This window comes from Schistocerca nitens, chromosome 1, assembly GCF_023898315.1.
Source record: "Schistocerca nitens isolate TAMUIC-IGC-003100 chromosome 1, iqSchNite1.1, whole genome shotgun sequence".
In the NCBI taxonomy this organism is placed as follows: Eukaryota; Metazoa; Arthropoda; class Insecta; order Orthoptera; family Acrididae; genus Schistocerca; species Schistocerca nitens.
Window position 1 is genome coordinate 162,378,663 of NC_064614.1, and position 21,141 is coordinate 162,399,803.

The window sequence follows — 21,141 nt, forward strand, 5'->3', positions numbered from 1 at the left end:
TCCATAAATAATATGAAAAACAGTGGAGACAGGTTGCAGCCTTGTCTTACCCCTGAAACTACTCTGAACCATGAACTCAATTTACCGTCAACTCTAACTGCTGCCTGACTATCCATGTAAAGACCTTTAATTGCTTGCAAAAGTTTGCCTCCTATTCCATAATCTTGTAGAACAGACAATAACTTCCTCCTAGGAACCCGGTCATATGCCTTTTCTAGATCTATAAAGCATAGATACATTTCCCTGTTCCACTCATAACACTTCTCCATTATTTGCCGTAAGCTAAAGATCTGGTCCTGACAACCTCTAAGAGGCCTAAACCCACACTGATTTTCATCCAATTGGTCCTCAACTAATACTCGCACTTTCCTTTCAGCAATACCTGAGAATATTTTACCCACAACACTGATTAAAGAGATACCGCTGTAGTTGTTACAATCTTTTCTGTTTCCATGTTTAAAGATTGGTGTGATTACTGCTTTCGTCCAGTCTGATGGAACCTGTCCCGACTCCCACGCCATTTCAATTATCCTGTGTAGCCATTTAAGACCTGACATTCCACTGTATTTGATGAGTTCCGACTTAATTTCATCCACCCCAGCCGCTTTATTGCACTGCAATCTATTGACCATTTTTTCCACTTCCTCAAATGTGATCCTATTTCCATCATCATTCCTATCCCATTCTACCTCGAAATCTGAAACATTACTGATCACATTTTCACCTACATTGAGCAACTCTTCAAAATATTCCCTCCATCTGCCCAAGGCATCCACAGGCTTCACCAGCAGTTTTCCTGACCTGTCCAAGATACTTGTCATTTCCTTCTTACCTCCCTTTCGAAGACTGCTAATTACACTCCAGAATGGTTTTCCAGCAGCTTGACCCATAGTCTCCAACCTGTTTCCAAAGTCTTCCCACGATTTCTTCTTGGATGCTGCAATTATCTGTTTGGCTTTGTTTCTTTCTTCAACATAACTTTCTCTGTCTACCTGGGTTCTGGTTTGTAGCCATTTTTGATACGCCTTCTTTTTCCTTTTACAGGCTGCCTTGACTGTATCATTCCACCAAGCTGTTTGCTTCATCCTACTTTTACACACTACTGTTCCAAGACATTCTTTAGCCACTTCTAGTACTGTGTCCCTGTACCTTGTCCATTCCTTTTCCAATGACTGTAATTGACTACATTCAACTAACTGGTTCCTTTCTGAGATCGCTGTTATGTACTTGTGCCTGATTTCCTTATCCTGAAGTTTCTCCACTCTTATCCTCCTACATATGGACCTGACCTCCTGCACGTTCGGCCTCGCAATCCCAATTTCACTGCAGATTAAATAATGATCAGTGTCATCAAAGAATCCCCTGAATACACGTGTGTCCCTCACAGCCTTCCTGAATCCCTGATCTGTTATTATATAGTCAATGACAGATCTGGTTCCCCTGCTTTCCCAAGTATACCGGTGAATGTTCTTATGTTTAAAAAAAGGAAAAGTAATTAAGTTCAAAAATATTTGTGCGTTGGAAACTCGAGTGAAGTCTAAGAATGTGGAAATCGTTATACTCCAAGCAAAATTGTTACATATAAAGAAAAGTGCCTATGACAGTAAAAACCGATATCAACAAAAATATACGCATCTCGTAATGGAAATAATTCCATTATATTTTCTTGCTTTTATGTGGAATAAGCTACAAATATAAACAACATTTAAAAATATTTTTCCACGACTATGATGTACTAAGACATGGATCAGTGAATTTGGCTGTTTTTTACATTTATTTCACAATCATTCATGTAGCCTGACAACTGGAATGTAAAAATATAACTATTTCATAAATTAATTAAAAAATAATTAAAAACAAACTTTCATCTTACTGTTGGCTTTCTCTGTGCTAGGAGTGCCAGTGTCACTCCAGCTGTCAAATGATAACAAGTTTCAAAGCAATAAATATCGCGATTTTGTATCTCGTACCATGCTATTGGTGGCTATGCTTCAATGTAAACTCGGCATTAAAACCTAAGCGTCCTAGAGTCACAGCTCGTGATGTCACAATATCTAGTATGTAATGCTGCAGCTAGGCATTATCTTCAGCGAGTCGTTTGAGATATCACGGGTTTCGGTCACGTGACCACCAGGCAGTGAGGGGAGGCAAGACAAGACGAAAAACGAGAAAGATGTTTTTCCTCCATTGTTTTTTTTACACGTGAGTATAGCTACTAAAGAAATCTGCTGTTTGCATGTTTTGTAATAAAATGTGAAACATTTTTCTATTTCTGTTGATATGAGTGAACGTAAGTGGTTGAAGTGATCCGTGTGTGGAAAGCAGTATAAATTTAACAATCATCTGAGAGAACGTGCTTCGAAGGTTCACCTAGAAAAATTCTCTCCAGAAAGAACACAAGTCTTATATTTATCAGTGTGGAGCCTGTAATAAAAATTTCAATTACGAACACAACATCAAGCACCATCAGCGAGATTGTCATAGTAAGATCTCAAATGATAAAATGGGAGGAAAGAAATTGTGCTGTGCATGCGATTTTGAAACATGGTCAGGACAGTTTTATTTAGACCATTTAGGAACAGTGCATAATGTACAAGTTACTACAGAAAATATTTAATTCGTGTCATTTTCCAATTTTGGGGAAGGGAAACTAGATACAGAGAAAACAACAAAGGCAGCCTTTGTTAAAAACTGTGGCTCTGAAGTGGCTGTTGATGGTACAGTGAGTAATATTATATTTGCCATTGTTCGGATCACTTTATTTCACAAAGTAAGGCTCTCAGGCACTTGAAATTGCAAGGAAGCAAAAAAATTGGTGGAATGTGCCTAGCACATATTAAAAGTTACCCAAACCACAGGTGGCCCACGCCAGGCAATATTGAAGCCTGTGCATGTTGGTCACGACTGTGACTTACGTCATATTGCAGTAACCGAAAGAGAAAGCCAGCATAGCTGCAGACTTTGCCAGCAAAGTCCCTCTTCAAGCTGTAATGGACAAAGTGAGAGATTCAGTCTGGTTTTGAACTGGAAATGATTTGTCATATAATGACTCAGGATCTTGCAAACATTGAATGTTCTTAAAACTTACGTATTTCAGTGAAACATCAGAACCACACAGTACATGAAATAGGCTCGGATGAGAATCATTGTGTGCTGTTTTATGAGCCTCAAGAAATAGTTAATGAAGCTCATCTAAGCCTAAAGAGCAGTGATTTTGTTCTAATAATAATTAATCAAGTTCGGAGAGAAATTCTGAAAAAATATAGAATGATTGTGTGTGTATGGACACAAGACATGGACTGAATGGCTACAATTTTGAACTGTCAACATTATTTGTACTAGATGATATGATACTGGTTCCCTTGTGCCTTTCTGGTATCAAACGGAATTGATACCCTAATGATGTTCATATTTCTGGATTGTATAAGATCTGAGGTAGATAAAATTTCACCCATGGTGTTAATGCCTCATTTGGCTGACTCTTTCTGTAATGCATGAAATGCAGTAACGGACGCACCAGTGAGGAGACTATTTTGCACTTGGCATGTGGACGAAACATGGAGAAGAAACCTTCGTCGGAAAATTACAGGCCTAGAGAAACAAGCCCAAGCTTATAAACTTGTCGGAGTGTCGTTGGAGGAGAGGAATGTGGCTGCACTTAAACTGGTATTTCCAGTTGCTGTCCAAAAACTTAAGAGGGATCCAGACACATCTGAATTTGGTTCTTTCTTACAGGACATTACTTGCATAATTCACAGTGCTGCTCTATTTGCCATAGATTAAATGCTGGCATAAATACAAATATGCATTTGGAGTGAATGCATCGTGCAGTTAAATATTTTTTATCTGAAAGGGTGTGTGTGAAACATCTAGACAAAGCAAAAGTTGCTCTTATTTCATTTGTTAAGGAAAAAAATGTTCAACAGACACCTTGTCCTGACAAAAGGAAAGCTCACCCACAAACTGAGATTCACCATAGGCACAATTTAAGTGAGGATGTGAAGCAAAAAAACAAAAGCCCATTATCAAGGTAGTTGATGGTTGGGAAACATCATCTTGTTCAAATGTGCAAGAAATATGTTCTGTCGGGGATAATGAGGAGGGGTGTAAATGTAAATTAAGGTGTGAAAAGTATAATACATCTATATACAAGTAGTCTTGATCATGTGTGGATACAAGCATTAAGTGGAAGATGTGTAAACACACACATACTGTGTGTCGTGTGTCAGAAGATTATAACTATGCAGCAGCCTGCAGATAGTTGATACAATGAAAACAAACAATTGATTTCAAGTGCGGATGCATGTGTTGTAAATGAAACACAGAAATACTGGCACAGGCCAGCAGAAGGGCATCCAATGATCATGCAACCATATTGTATCAGGATGACATGTTGACATCCAAGTTGTTATAACTTGTTTGAGGAATTTCAACAAACAGGAAACTTGGAGTGCACGACAAGCACATAACTTCCTTGGAAGGCACTTTAATTGCAATCCGTAATGATGTTCACAGTGTATTTGTGTCCAGAAGTGAGAGGCCAAGTTCCAAGAGGAAAATTGTTCCCCAGAGAATGCTGTTCTCAATGAAGAAGAAGAAGAGATCTTCTCAATGTGTTCCACTACCAAAACATGATACAGCTGAATGACAGAAAATATCAGCAACATTTCTGCAAAATTGGGATGTATCATCGGCACCTGAAGTGTCAGACAATGGATACAAACAAAGTGATTTATTTACTACTGATGTGACCTCCACAGATAATGAAGACAACAGTGAACCTCTTGTATTTTTGAATATAAGAAAGTTATTGAAAAAGTTGAGGTAAAAGTTACATAGTAAGCCCCACTTGCATTTTTCAATATGGCGTAGATGTAAACATTAGTCTTTGGCCCTGCTCAATTTGTAACAACTGTCAAATTTTCTGCTTTCACAATTGTTGACTTGGTCAACCTTCAGTTCAATCAGATTGCCACATTAAAAAAAGGGGGGAGGGAGGGGGGGGGAGATAACCAAGACCTTGGGCTGCACTACAGATCAGTCTGTCACCACAACCAAGATTTTGATGATGGTGGTGGTGGTGGCGGTGGGGGGGGGGGGGGGGAGGAAGGAAGGAAGGGTTGGTGCCAATATGTAACTTGAGCCAAAGTCAAAGTGACAAAATTGAAGAAAACTATCAGAAGTCTTGAACATGAGGAAACTTGCAGTGATGACCAAGCTATGTCCTTTCAAGTCAGTCTATTAAATGACAATCATCATTAAGTACACAGTCAGGTAATGATAAACCTATGCTAAATATTGTGAATATCTGGCCTCAATCCACATACATATAGAACCATTGCGAAATACAACTGAACTACTTCTAGAAGTATTGCAGTGTGTTGTACTGTGCTAGAATGTGCAATGGCTTAACACGTTGACTGGCACAAGGCTGGGGGCAGCCTCTTGGTGGCAGATGTGTTAAGGAACACGAATGCAAAATGTGTAGTCCAGTTGGCTTCAAATATTTAACTGGGTATTTCAGATCAAATATGAAAACTGGTGGGGTATTAGTACCTCTGATCAAACGTGATTTCAGTCATACAATTAAGATAATATATTTAAAGAATTTATCTCATGAATTAGCTTTGGGACAAAAGTTTCTGTCCAACATATACTTTATTACTAGGTATGTGTGTTTTTTTCATTACTGGACAGACTGCATCAAACTTAAATTATTTATCACATTACACACAAAGAAAGTCAATGACAACAGTTTTTAATGGAACATATAACGAAAATTTTTTACTTCTTGAAGCAATGTGTTGAACATTTTTAGACCAACTACTGGAAAACTGTCCGGTGTTCCAGAAAGCTGGCAGCTTAGTATTTCTACGTTTCTCTTATTAAGTAATTATATATTTTTTGCCTCATAATGAAATCTCCTAGGGTGTTCTTATCTTATTTTATTTTATTTATACTGGTGAACCATAAAAACACATACTGACTGAAAATGGCTATTATTCCTAACTAGGTTACCACAGACTTTTAATTCTCTGTCTACTTCTTAATGTGGTGGTCCTGGCAAGGGGGATTATTGATACTGAAATGGTCTAAAACTGGATCTTCACATGGGTCATAATTTTTTATAGACTGGTACTATCTGTGCCAGTTTCAGGAATTTTGTGAAGGCTAAACATTTGTTGATCACTACAGCTAGTGACTAAGCAAGCTCTGGATTGATTGTCCTTAGGGCTGTGGAGGACACGCTGGACGCACCTTGCACTCTCTAGGTGCTTATATGAATTCATTATTTTTACGATTACTTTACTCAGTTCTAGGTTTTAATAGTGCAACAGCTTTTTTATTTTTTTCATATTACTCTGAGCCTGGACTTTCATTTAAGTATTTTACTCTATGCTAACAAAGTAGTTATTGATGCCATTGGGTGTACAGGAATGAAGGCAAAGGCAGGCCTTATCCAGTGCTCATTTACCAGATTTTATTTGCATGGATCATAACCCTTTTAAATCAACCTGTCACTGTATTTCTTTTTTTGCAAATACTGTTAATGCACCTGCTTTTATATATGAGCCCTAAAATTTTAATAATTGGTAACTTTAATACTGATGTGATGAAATTCTAAAAGCAGTGTTCTGTTAGATACTCTCAAGTCATACAATTTCTCTTGCCGTAACGTAGCGACTGCCATGAGGTGGACAGCAGTCACAGCAGCTGGATGTTACATTAGTCTTTCAAACAGTAAGATTATATTGATACTGTTGCCATTTTCTAGTACACTTACAATCATTGTACGTGGTCCAGATGCTGTCAATTAGATGATAATTTGTGACAATTGTAATACTGAAAATGGCAGTAACACTGAAATAAGGTTATTGCATGAAAGAATAATAAGCCATCAGCAGCTAATTGAAATTAACAGTTCATAAAAATATCGGTGTCAAATTTATGTAGTTATGATTTATTGAATGGTTCAATAAACACGTCAGAGCTACAAATTGGGTCACATGTAATGAATAACACAATGAATGAACATGTCTGCAAAAACAGTTCATCCCATTTGCACAATATATAGCCATTAATTGCTGCACACTGTGTTATTCCTCAAATGTTGAAATTCAGAGTGACTAGAAGCATAAACAATAGGACTGACACTGTTGACGCATGTACTGGGTTCCTATTGTTTGTACTTTCCTCACCGTGTTGACACTCAGTGTAATTTATTTACTTTCCTCGTAACTTTCTTATTGCACAATTTCATATAGCAACTCGACAAATGTAAATAAAGTATTCCGTAATGAATGTGTCCTCATTTAATAAGCCTCAGTATTTCAGCACAAATTATCTTTTGCCAAACCAGGAATCTATGTAGGGAAATATGGCATACTAGGAACACACATAACCAATACATAACATTGTAAGATGAACTTTAGGTAAGAAGAAGAAACGATTTCTTTTTTCATTGCTCATTAATTTTGCAGACATTATTCCATCACAAAAAAGTCACCTCAAAAAAATATAAATTCATATTCTCAATAATCAGAATTCTCTATTATATTATTACTATACAAATAAGTATACAGATGTATATACACGACACAACAAAACACACAAAGAACAACACAGGAGTCATGTGACCAAGGCCCAAAGTCCCGAGGATGACTCACTGAGGATGACAGCTAGTGACAGCACTACATACAAGGTGTTGTGACGTCATGAGCAGTGACTCTAGGATGCTTTGGCTTTCGTAAACAGGTGTGGGAACTGCCATTGTTTCAGAGATGCAAGACAGAGAATATTCCCAATACAAAGCTGATTGTGAGATAAAGCCATCTCGGGGTGAAAAGTAGTAAAAAATTACATACACAACTGATATTGGTAATCCAAACTTGCACCATAAGCAGGCTAGATGACACCCACCTGCAAATGTTATCTGCGAGTATGCAGGCAGGCATCATCTATCCCAGTGTCCTTCAGTCTGATAGAAAGTATGCTCTTTTTATGTGTTGCTTGAGGCTTTCCCGGCGAACATGTTGTATACATGGTTCTCGGGCGAGTCGTCGGATGTTATAGTGAAAACTCCAAAATATTCTTTTTAATTTCAGTGCAAGGAGCAGAGCGATCAGATGCTCGAGCAGTCCTGTCTTACTGTTGAAAATGCGGCAAAAGGTGGTGGTGTGTATCCTGAAGTACTGTTTCAGGTTGCAAAGCACTGGTACGAACTTTACATGAAGGTACGTAACATAGGTTTTTACATACAATACTGTTTTCTTTCATCTTAGAAATATGTGGCATGTTAAAACCACCATTTTAAACTGTGGGGAAATAAATGGAGGAGTGAAAAAAATAAGGGTTTGTGATACCAAAAAGCTTACGGAACTGTGTGTCATTTGATGTTTGGTAGCACAGCCAGTCATAGTGTCTTGAGATATTTTTTTTGCTTGCATTTAAAACTAAAAGACCTCAGTTACAACTGAAATCTGATGTTAGGTGTAAGAAAGGTATCATATACAGCCCAACTAGATGAGGATACAAATAAACAATGAGGATAATATCCCTCTTTGATGTTTTGTTCCCTTGTATCATCTTTCACATTTGTGTTTGCTGTCTACACATTTCACACTAACTGACATTAGGGGCTCTGTGTTCAGGTATATTTTATTTTTTTGCATATACTCTTTGTCATCAATTTCTCTTTGAGGGCAGGCCTTTTCTTCCTTTTCTTTTCTTTCCTCCCTTTTCTTTTCCTTTTGTTTTGTTTATCACAAATTTTTCTGTCTTACTGTAACATTTTTCTGTGTCGTTTATTTTTGATATTGGCTACTGTCTTGTTAAAACCTGTCAGGAATGAGTGCTTGAGGTCACTATTGCTGTGGTGTTGACATTACATAATTAACAAGTAAAATCTAATTGGGGCATTGGGCTGCTCATAAAAAGGGAAATCTTAAGCAGTAATGAGGTATTTTGGGACAAAAAACGTTGTTAGAGGCTGATAATGAAAATTTAGTGCTGTCTGTTATCTTTTCTCCATGGTCATAATGTATATTAAATTGCCATGAAATATAGAGAAAGAACATTATAAGTCTGATCATGAGAGTAGCAATAATTCTTTGCTATTAACATAAGAGATTGTGGACAAGTCATGTTACCCGGTGTTGGCTCTCAGGTCAGCATAAATTCTCCCACCTTGTAAAAGAGGAGGGAATGGAAAAACAGAGGAAACAACTGAATAATGGGCTTCCGAGAAGAAGTAAATGAAAAGAGAAGAAAAAGCTATTGGGCTCCCTGTTTACCAATATGGGTTGATGGAAGAGTAGTGGGCCAAGCTCGTGTTATAGGAAGGGCAGAGAACATTCTTCTAACCTTCTCATTTTTGTACATGTAGAAAAATGTAAGTTTCTGAACACAAAGAATATGTTAGAAGTTACGAATGTATAAGTCTGAATGTTGATGAATGGTGAATGCTTTGCAAAAATGGTGCTGTTGTGTTGAAACAGAAAATGAAAATAGTTACATACAGCAGTCAATTAATTTCACCAAGCGTGTCCATTATCAGTCTCCATTGACTCTTGCTCAGTTTTAGATATGAAATCTGTCAAACAAAATTGCTGCAATTGGGATTTGGGCAGTGAGCAATTGAAATCGGAAGTTTAAAGAATTTTGACTAAGAATCACTGTGAGAGCAGCAACAAGAAAAAAATAATTATAATCCATTTTTGATAACAAAGAAGGAAACATTGAAATTGACTATTGTGTTACATCATGAAAAAATTAGCTTTCCTGTAACTTCATAAAAAAAGTAGTTAATAAGGTGCGAATATTAATAAAACAGAAAACGTTTTATTTAGATATGTCTCACATTCTCACATTATGACGCATCAATGTGCCATTATGTGAGAATTAATTATATGATTGAATTAAAATTAGTCTTACATAATATGAAAATAATAATGAAGCAATGGAAAATGTGATGGAAAGACAGAGAAAAATAAAAATTAGGCAATCCAACTCATTGCCTGGGGGAAATAAGTTGCCTCACAGCTGTAAGCTCATCATTGAAAGATAAAAGTAAAATGGTAGATGAGAGCTCTGATAAACAGAAGTTTCGAATCCAGTTGCAGGTTGTGATCAGATCACTAAGTGGCGTCGATATAAAAATGACCCGCAAATGATGACTCTCTCCACTCAAGAGTTCTTTGGACAAAAAGTTTGAGATGATTCAGTCTGTGAATGCTACTTATACGTGTGTAGATGCTTGTACTTATTAAATATACATCTCTATTAAATATACATCTGTATTGAAGCATAAAGTGGAAGTGTTCGATTTCGAGATAGTAACCCATCACATTCCCACAGTGGTGACCCCGTGACTGGATTTTCTCCTGCTGACTACAATCCACATACTACACCCACGTCACATGAGACATTCGTCTCGCTACAACGGCTGTTTGCTACACATTCGGCCAGAACAATGGACTCAGGATTTGTATCACCGAATTGTGTTCGTTCCCACGTGCAGTTCAAATCAGACGATATTCAGAACAGTGTTTCTTGGGATCATAATCCGAACGCACAGGTTAAGTTGCCTCCACAGCTGAACATTCATTCACAGCGTTCTCCTGTGACGGTTACTGTGGTGCTGTGTGCAACGCCGTCATTACCAGAATGTGAGACATGTTTCAGTCAGCTGTCCTCCGCACCTGTTATGACTCCCAAGGACTAGCCAAGGACATATGTGCACCACGGGCATTTGCCAGGACTTCTTCACATGTGGTTGACCATATAGTGCATGTTCAGTTTATGGGCCAGCGCCTGCTGCTAGTGTTGTGCAACCGATGGACGCATACCCCCACCCCTATCTGGTGATGTACATCACTGCAAAACAAACTTTGCCCCTGCCGTGTGTCGTGGACTTTAATTCATGTCACACACATTCACAATCTGACTCCTCTCTGCCACTCATGCTCGCACAGAGGGTTCAAGTTCTCGCTGTAAACCCCATCACTGTTTCCACAGCACTGGCTGTGCATGCCGCAATGGCCTTCCATGTTTTCTCATAAAAAATTTGACATTTCAGTGCAAAGCCCCTGGCCGGTGTATCAGTTCCGGGGGCTCCGGCTCCTGCTGCCCTTCCGCCTGTTCGTTCCATGGTACCGTCTGCACCTGCCACGCCAGGCTGCTGTGCTACCATTCCCTGGCCATAACGGGATTTCGCAGCTCTCAAAGAGAATTTGGTGTTCCCAGAGATTCATAATTCGCCTCAGTCTCCTCCCCCTGGATGCCCACCGAAGTTACTGCCACTGTCAGAAGACAACCCTGTGTCGTGGTTCACTTTGGTAGAGCACATTTTCGAGCCACGCTACATTTCCAATGACAGGTCCATGTTCCTCTGCCTCATGACCCACCTTCATGACCACTCGGACCTGATCTGTGACCTGCTCCTCTCTCTGCCACCAGTTCTGAAGTATGACTTCGCCAAGAAGATTATTATTGAGTGCCTCGCCTGTCTCCCCCCTTATGGTCCGCCCACTGGTTAAATTTTGCATTCCTCCAGGACGTTTCAGGTACTTTCATTGATGTCATCAGACCCCTTCAACCATCAGAAGGTTTTAGATACATCCTGTCTTCTATTGATCACTTGTCCCGATGGGTGGAAGCCATATGTTTGCCTAACATCACAGCCAAGACAGTGCCAAAGGTTTCATTTCCTCTTGCATGGCCAGGTTCAGCTGTCCAGCGACAATCACAACTAACCAAGGCTGGCAATTCGAGTTATCCTTGTTCACTTTTCTGTATTGCATGTGCGGTATCCACAAAATCCACACCGCCTTGTACTACTCCAGAGCAACAATTTGGTGGAACGGTGGCATCGCACTTTAAAGACCACCCTCAGATGCCACCATAACTTCCTTCGCTCAGAAGCTCTACCTTGGGTCCTTTTAGGGCTGAGATCCACACACAAACCAGACATCCAGGGCACCATTTCTGAGGTGGTTTATGGGGAGAACTCCTTCCTTCCAGTTGAACTAGTCCCACGCATGGCTCAGGAGGATGTGCCCACCCCACCCCACCCCATTCCAGACTTCATTAGCCGCTTGTGTACGCATTTCAAGCACGTGTCTCTATCCACTGGTTAGCCATACCCCTCTGGTCTGCTACATGCCCACTTCTCTTCGAGACTGTTCCCACATCATGTTACGGGATGACACCGTACACCAACCTTTACAGCCACCTACAAGGGCCCCTTCAAAGTCCTGCTACGTGGGGATTCAACATGCAACATTCTCGTCAAGGACACCTCATAGACAGTTTCACTGCATCGGGTCAAACCTGCATTTTTGAACTCTGATTCTCTGGCAACACAGTCGCCCAACACGGCTGACGACCTAGGCCCCCACCATGTTTAGGGCTTCTTGAATGATATGGCTCAAGTCACTCAGGCCCATGGTCCCTCACCGGTGTCCAGCCCTAGCGACTCTTCTTCTGCTGGTTTCCCAGACAGTTTAAGTGACTCTCCGTTCGCGGGTTTTCCATCCCACTCTGAGGTCGACCCTCCTGTGATCGCATTTCACTCCTCAGTTCCGCCCCACTGCGTGGAAGATGTCTCGCTGGTAGTAGATAACGACCATGTTCTCGGTCTTCTGATGGACTCGAACCCTACATTATCAGACGAGCACTGGAAGTCGAGGTACTTCAGTGTTCCGCACTCCCTCAACACTGCAAACCCACCCTTCTATGTGCCTTCATCTCTCCTCTCAGCTAGATTCGAATCTTCTCTCCGCACTTTGGTTCTTTCCAATTTCGGCCCACCGGTTCTCTCTGGAGCCAGCCGTTACCTCGCCTGACCACGCTGTCTGCAGGACTTGGTGATGGACCTATGATTTTGTGTTCCACCACCGACTTCATTGCCAGATGACATGTAGGCACCAATTGTCCCGGACCCCAGGACATCCTTGAATACAATGCAAACACTACCCCCTGCCCCCCCCCCCCCCACCTCCTTCCAGGTATAATCACAAATACTCCGTACTGGGGTGGGGGGCTGTGTGGCATCGATATAAACATCAATCCACAAATGAGGACTCTCTCTCTGCTCACAAGTTTTTTGGACAAAAAGTTTGAGATGATTCAGCCTGTTTATGCGACTTGCTGTATATACACGTGTAGATGCTTGTACTTAAATACACACTTGTATCGATTGAAATATAAAGTGAAAGTGTTTGACTTCGGGATAGTAACCCATCAAAATCCCACAACTATATTGACATTTTCTAAGAAAGGCAAATTGTGGAATCTCAGTCCAGCACAGTTTTAATCAGTCAGCTGATTTCACTATGACTTTATTCTTATACATTCACAATGCTGTATTTGTTTATTAACACCATACACAGAATAAAATGATTAATGTGAAGTATTACTGAAATATTTCTGTTTCATCACCTGCATGAATCTTGAGGTGGAATGTAAAGATGAATAACAACTTTGATGTTACAATTAAATGTGTTATTCAGTAACAAATTTTTGCGCACTTTGTCAAATGTATGTGTAGTTATAACCTACCATATTCTTAATTTCTTTTGGCAGTTGTTGCCAGTTTCCCACAGAGTTGTCTTTATGCTAGCTGCAACATCAGTACGCTTCACGGTTGGGTCGTTTCCCGGATGAGTGATTCTCGGTGTTGCTGTTGCATCACATTTATTCGTCCTGATGGTCCCCTCTTTGCCGGCAGCACTCCCCTGGCACAGGAGACCAGCCTACTGAGGCCGAAGTGCAGCCAGAGCCCCTGCAGTTGGATCCTAAAGGCCTGGTAGCCCTCGTAGAGGCGCAGCATGCGGCTGCAGCCACCGCGACGGCAGTTGTTGTGACTACGGCTGTGCCCCCGCCCTACCCGGCTCCACCGCCTCATCCCGTGACGACTCTGGCTCCACTGCCGTATGCCGCTGTCGCGCCCTACGGGTTCGTGCACCACCACCGACACAACCACGCCCGCGCCCACACGTTCCACCCACGAGCGGTCGCCTTGCCACCTCCCCCGCACTTGCAGATGTATCTCGCACAGCCTCCGGCAGCGGCCGCAGCTGCTGCTGCTGCCTTCCAGCAGCACAGAGGAGCTGCTGCCACAGCACCACCTGGAGCTCCAACCCCTCTGCAGTACTATGGTACTGCTGTAACATTGGCTCCGGCACCGACAACCGCCGGTGCCGTGGGTGTCCGTGTTGCTGTGACGGGCACTCAAGCAGCTCCGCACCACCATGTATATTCGGCTGCCATTCAGCAGGTATTTCACTCTCTTTCTCGCTCTGGCTTTCCATTTGTAGTAGTGAATCATTCTGTTGTAAGGATAAAACAATCTAGTTTTTCCCAATGTAATGGATCTGATTTTTGTCGGAATATTTTTTGTGAATTTGTAATTTGCCTTATTTTATGCTAATTTGCTTATATGTTCGAGAGTGACAGCATATTGATTAATATTAGTAGATGTGACGAATAATATCAAAGAGACTGGTTACAATTGGAAGCTTGTGTGTTGTGTGAAATGTCTTTGACGCTGGAGTCGTCTTTGACCGTAGTCAGTCGGCAGTGAACACTCGGTGTGTGACGGTGGAACAATGTACAGGTCCCCGTTATAACAGTTTGCAAGTGACCAGTAAAAATGAGTTATTCTACTACTTTTTTGTATAAACATCAAGAAGGAAGCACATTCGGAAAAATGGTGTTTGAAGCACCAAAAATGAGGCAAACGCATTGAACTAGGACATTTCCGCAGCTGACGAAACAGCATTATGGAATCATACTTTCACTGGACGACTGAAGCCAACACAAAAAAGTTAAATATCATCTTATAAACATCCGTGGAAAAGTGAGTACTGTCACGAAATATGCTAAATTCAAGTATATAAAATAGTGAGCATACTTCACCAAGAAATGAAAGAACTGTCTGATGAGTTACCAGTTGCTGTCGTCCTACAAGAACATACAGCATTAACCACATCATAAAGGCTCTGAGAAGTATAGGACTAAAGAATTGAAAATAATCTGAAGTTTTATCTTTATTATAACTTTTATTAGTAATGTCATGTTCCCATATCTACCCAACTATAAAATGAATATCAACAATGTAGGAAAAGATAGAATGCTACTTACCACGAAAACAACACATTAAGTTGCAGACAGGATCAATTAAAAGACACATATAAGCTTTCAGCCACAGCCTTGGTCAAGAAATGAGATAGAAAAACACACTATTCATTCACATAGACAAGCACACCTCATGTACCCATGACCACCAACTCTGGCACCTCGGACTAGCTTCTGTCCTCCTAGAAGAGCATACGACACTAACCAGATCCTAAACACTGTGAGATGCATAAGTGTTTGTTTCTCTTTATTTTTATGATGAAGGCCGTGACCAAAACCTTGTATGTAAGTGTCTTCTGCTTGTGGATGTCTGCAACTTAACGTGTCATGGTAAATAGCAGTCTACCTTTTCCTACATTGGAGACAGGAAAATCCAGGATGGAATAACGGCAGTGTTTGAAAAGGATGTTGCTCGTCATATAGCAAAGATGTTGAGTTGCGGACAGGCGCAACGAAAAGACTACTAAACACACAAACTTTTGGCTCACACACACACACACACACACACACACACACACACACACACACCATATGGCTGTCAGAGACAGTGGTTATGTGTCTGTGAACTGCATTTTCTTGTGTGTGTGTGTGTGTGTGTGTGTGTGTGTGTGTGTGTGTGTGTAGTTCAGAACAAGGCTTTCTGACTGAAAGCTTACATGTTTAGTAGTCTTTTTATTGTCTGTCTGCGACTCATCTTTTCCTACATTGTTGTTATTCCAACCTGGAGTTTCCATTGTTGAACTATAAAATGAAGTTTTTTCCCAAATTTGTCCTTTGAAATATACAGGGTGGCCCTCCATTCACAGATAAAGCTTTACTTTCAGAGGTCAGTATTTTTACACTGGGTAATAACTTAATGTAGGAGTTCTCTTTGATTTCAAAAGTTTGAGATGGTATGCAGTGTTATCTGCGTGGCTAAATGCGGTGAAAGAGTTCGGGGAGTTTGTAGTTGTTGTAATGAGTAGGCATCAAATTTCATTTAGCTGCTGACCATAGGAATGTATCCTGTGTATCATGCTTTCTTGGATTACCGTGTTTAAACAGCAGTTCATCTGAATCCAAATGTCAGCAATATAGTATGCATTTCTACAGGAAGCAAATGAATTCTGACATAAATATTTCTGGAAAGAACACTTAAAATGTGTCACAACAAATGAAACAAAGAGAGTCAACATCAGTGCTAAAGCAGCTACTGCTTGACAGCGCTCTTGATATTCAGAGTGGACAACAAATGCGAAGCGCACTGTCAACCCCAAGAGAACCGATTTCTGCCGATTCAGCCCGTGGGAGCTGAGAGGATAACACATTGTTGTTTATTCAGTATGCTTATATTGTAAAAGCTGCAAGAAGAATAAATTGAAGCGATACATAATGGACTCAAATTACAGTCATGACTGTTGAGGAGCACAGTTCTGGAACATCACAGTTCATAATTGGTTCACACACAGTATGACACTAATGCTAAGTAAATAGCAATTCATGAAAAGGAGACCACAAACAACTGTCCAGAGGAAGAAAATTTGGTGTCAGAAACAAATGTTCTAGGTGGCGTCAGGTGAAGAACACTTGCATGGGACCAAATTGAAGAAAATGTCATGAATTGGAGCAGCAGGGTGTCAAGTATGTGCAAGAGACATGCAATGAACGATTTCTTATTACTTGAGAAATTATCAAATTGAAAATGCTGGAGATACAGAGGAATATTACAACTGCATTCACCATAGAATTCAAATTGAGCACAGCTGGAAGCATGGTCAACATGAAAATGGTGGGAATTACATTACAACACATAACAACAACATTAGCTGAGCAACTTTCCACAACGTTTAATAAATGACTACTTGCATATCAGCTTAATACAATCAGAGAAAACATGACAACACTTTAGAATAGAAAGTGTTAACTTTTTTGGAACACACAAACAGCAAGCTTCACATGTACCAGCACTGTAAGATTTATAGCCTCATCGCTCCAGTAGGAGCAGATGTACAGAGAAAAACATGCTGCCGCTGCCTTGTATGACAGGCATGTTGTGTGAGAGTATTGACTTGCTTTGCAGGGCAGCCTACATTTGTGCAAGAAGCAATTTTGTGGGTCCTGACATATAGGGTGCCCCCCGTGACAGGCATGTTGTGGGAATAATACTGACTGCGAATAGTATTGGCCCGTTTTATTGAACTGTGTTGCAGGGGCTACATGTGTCTATGAGCATTGCTGGGGACAGCTTGATATGGATAGAAGAGGGGTGGACAGCACAAGGAGGAGGAGAAAATGGACAAAGGAGGAGTTGGAAACGTATAAGGTAGGTGGGATGTGTAGAGGGGTGATGTGCAAGTGGAGAAGGAAGAGGGGAAGAGAATATGAGGATATGGTCAGAGAGAGAGGGGATGGAGAAAATGGATGAAGAGAAGGGAGAAGGAGATAGACAGACAGAGGTGGGAGGAAGAGGTGGACACTGAGAGGGGGAGGAGGTAATGTGTTCAGTATATAAGTTGAACACATACGCATGTGAAGCCTTGGGTAAAGTCAAGTTATATCAGTAAAACGGCTTATAATTTTAATTAGTCAGAATATATTAAAAATAGAAATTCTTCCAGAAACCCCTTAAAAAAAACCGCCCTATATTCGGGGTCATGTTGTAGTTGGATTAATACAGTATTTACACATTTTTGAAGGTTTAAGTATAAATAATGAAGTAAAATCATTTACACATTAATCAAAATATTAATTAAACACACAACTTGATTATAAACATTTTTTGTTTTCCATCTGGGTTAAAGAAAATTATTCGTTGGTCAACACACCTTTACGCAGGTAACATAAAATTGTCCTAGGAAGAAAGACAATCATCTTCAGTCCACTCTGCACTTATTACTAGACTAACTCCTGTTTCACATTTCATGATACGTGATACATGAGAAACAGGAAAGTAAGATACAAAATTAATCTACAAAAATATTAACAAATCTGATTATGGCAAGTAAATGTTTAGAGCTGGTGTTGAACAGTTACATCGTAACTATGCAATAGCCTTTGGAAAGGCCTTTATGAAGTCTTTGCAGTCCTTGCACCACTGAAATCACAAAGAAATTCACCAGAGACTAGGGTATCGTCAGGAGTGCCCCAGGAAAAATATCTAGTGGGTGTGGTGAACAGCAGCTGGGTCAAAATGTAGAAAAATGCAAGTTAATGCAGTTGAGTAGAAAAAACAAACCCACACTGTTCGAACAAAGCATTAGTAGTGTCCTGCTTGCTACAGTCACGTCTTTTAAATATCTGAACATAACGTCACAAATTGATGTGAAATGGATCGAGCATGTGAGGAGTATGGCACGGAAGGTGAATGGTGAGCTTGGGTTTGTTGGCAGAATTTTAGGAAATTAGTTTATCTGTAAAGAAGATCGCACATAGGATGCTAGTGCAACCTATTCTTGAGTAGTACTTCAGTGTTTGGCTTCCACACCAGGTGGGATTAAAGGAAGACATTGAAAGAATTCGGAAGTGTGCTGCTAGATTCATTACCGGTAGGTTCAAACCACAGGCGAGTGTTACAGAGATTGCTTGGAAAGTCAAATGAGAGGAGAGGCGACATTCTTTTTGAGAAACACTGTTCAGAAAAATACTGTTCAGAAAAATTTAGAGAACTGGCATTGGAAGCTGACTACAGAGCAATCCTACTGCCACCAACATATGTGTGCATAAGGACCACAAAGGTAAGATAATGAAATTAGTGTGCATTCAGAGGCATATAGTCATTTTTGCCCCTTGTTCTTTGTGCAAGAGGAACAAGAAAGGAAATGACTAGTAGTGGTACAGGGTACCCACTACCACGCACTGTATAGCGGGTTGCGGAGTGAGTTTGTAGATGTAGATATAGAAATTATCGTATACGGTAATTCTACGGAGAACTTGGCTGTGCACTCATTTATTTATTCATGTATCACATTCCGTAAACCCCATCATGGAGGAGAGGCTTCAGGGATGTGGATCGAGCCAAGTTACACATTAACAGGCAGAAGAAGTCACAGAAGGCCAAGTATGCTGACAACCAATTTCGACTTGTGCACTGCAACTGATAACTATTTCTCTATTACATTGTTAAAACAAGAATAGCAGCTACTTACAAAAAAATTTGCTACTCTTTATTATTCTCACACTATTCAGTACTATTCTTAGCAATTACTAGATACTAAGCTTTTGCTGCTGCTGCTGCTGCTGCTGCTGCTGCCACTGTGAACTGTCAGTGGAGTGCTCCATGAGAAAGTGGAGAAGTTAGGTATTTCACCCAGCACATTACCTCACAGCAACTGGAACTGTTCACCACATTTTCTTCCCCACCCCTCTCTCCACCCCCTCCTTCTACTTTTCAATTTGGAGAAAATTGTTCTGTCACGTGGACTGTGACTAATTACGTTGTAACTGAGTGACCAGATCACTGTGACGTTCGCATGCTTTATTTCATCATTGATTGTCCTCTGTGTCGATGTACTACATTGGTATACTGGCTGAAAATTGGAGGTAGAAGTTCAACACTGACTACTTTAAATGATGTAGCCGACAGGTGCACATTTGCGTTTCACAGTTCTTTACTTTCACGGTTCACAACCCCCAATAATACACAGTTATATGGCCTGTGCACTATATAACTTTTGATAAGTCTCATTAAAACATTGCAAGCAAACATCAAAATAATGCTACAATAGTTTACTGTTGAACATCTACGAGCAGTAAAAACTTAACCACACTGTTCTTGCTGCATAATACATCACGTATTGAACAGACACTGTCATTGTTTTAGCACATGGCGTATTACACTTATTTCACAGTTACGTGGATGCATTGTTGTTGATGTAACCAATACGGGTTCCTCGTCTGAAACTCGGCCGTGGGCTGACTGTCTTGGGACCAAAATTCATGCCCTTATATATATCAGCACAATAACAGGCACTGAAACTACACATTGTTTAATTTACAGAAATTACAATTAAAACTTAACTTGTAACCTCCCCCTCACTTATCGACCTTAATGACAGTGAAAAATTAAACCGCATGTACCTAATGGAAATTTGGGAAAAGCAATCGTCACCGAAGTCAATTTGTTGGTAAAGAGGGAGCAAAGGGTTACATCTAAATGAAAGGAAAAATGCAAATGAAACTGGTGGAAATTAATTTTGAAAAGGGGTAAAGTTAATAAAGAAAGTAAATGTGCGGTCGTCGCGTTAACAATTAATTGGCACTAATTAGATATTTGAGATTTGGGGGGAAATTACGGTCGCCAGTCCTAAGGACAATTACTATAGTAACTGAAAAAGAAAGGTTATTACACATATAATTAGCACTAGAAGCGTGGCAACTGAAGGTTGACACGTGTAGTGTGAAAACTGAAAGTTTGTCAGAAGTAATAAATTTCGCTACACTCTGACTTAATTTAGCAAAAGAATTAATAAAACCGGAAAATCGAAAGTTAATTTAGTGACTAAAGTTAATAGTGAGCTTTCTTTCTGAAGCACATCGAAATTCAGTAAGATACGGTTAGTCTTGGACTACCTCAACAATCATTTCAAAAGCTACTTGAATCTACGCAATTTAGAAATAAGAGATCTAACTTTGAACTTGAATTAAATGATTCTGAACAATTAACAATAGTGGAATTTAGTACGTACCAAGCTGAGCTGCAGTCACAAGTAAGCTAAAATACAGTAACAAAAGTTGCACTCTTAATTTGTGCTTGTGTAATCTAAATATTGTAGCCAGCTATGAATACCTTAACTGAACTTTGAAATTAAAGCAGTGAAATCAAATGATGATGCTGGCGTTTGAATTTCAACGACACTTGGGTTCATTCCGGAAAAGGAAGGGACCCTGCTTGGTAATGCAATTGGGACAATGAGCAACAAAGGTTCATGCTACGTTGCTGTAATTTTGTGATTTGAACAGTTTGAAAAGCTGAGGTCTGCCATACAGTTCTAAAACTTTACATGGTTCCAGTCTTCCTTGTTGGTT

The 21,141-nt window shown here is 40.1% G+C and overlaps 1 protein-coding gene across 1 annotated transcript in view; it reads left to right on the forward strand.

Moving 5' to 3' along the window:
* The window catches only part of LOC126244256 (zinc finger SWIM domain-containing protein 8 homolog), a 525,958-nt gene that overhangs the window by 465,535 nt on the left and 39,282 nt on the right, over positions 1–21,141 (forward strand). Inside the window, exons 19-20 of the mRNA XM_049948222.1 lie at positions 8,106–8,234; positions 13,730–14,278. Coding sequence (XP_049804179.1) covers positions 8,106–8,234; positions 13,730–14,278 — 678 coding nt within the window. The remainder of the gene's footprint in view (positions 1–8,105; positions 8,235–13,729; positions 14,279–21,141) is intronic.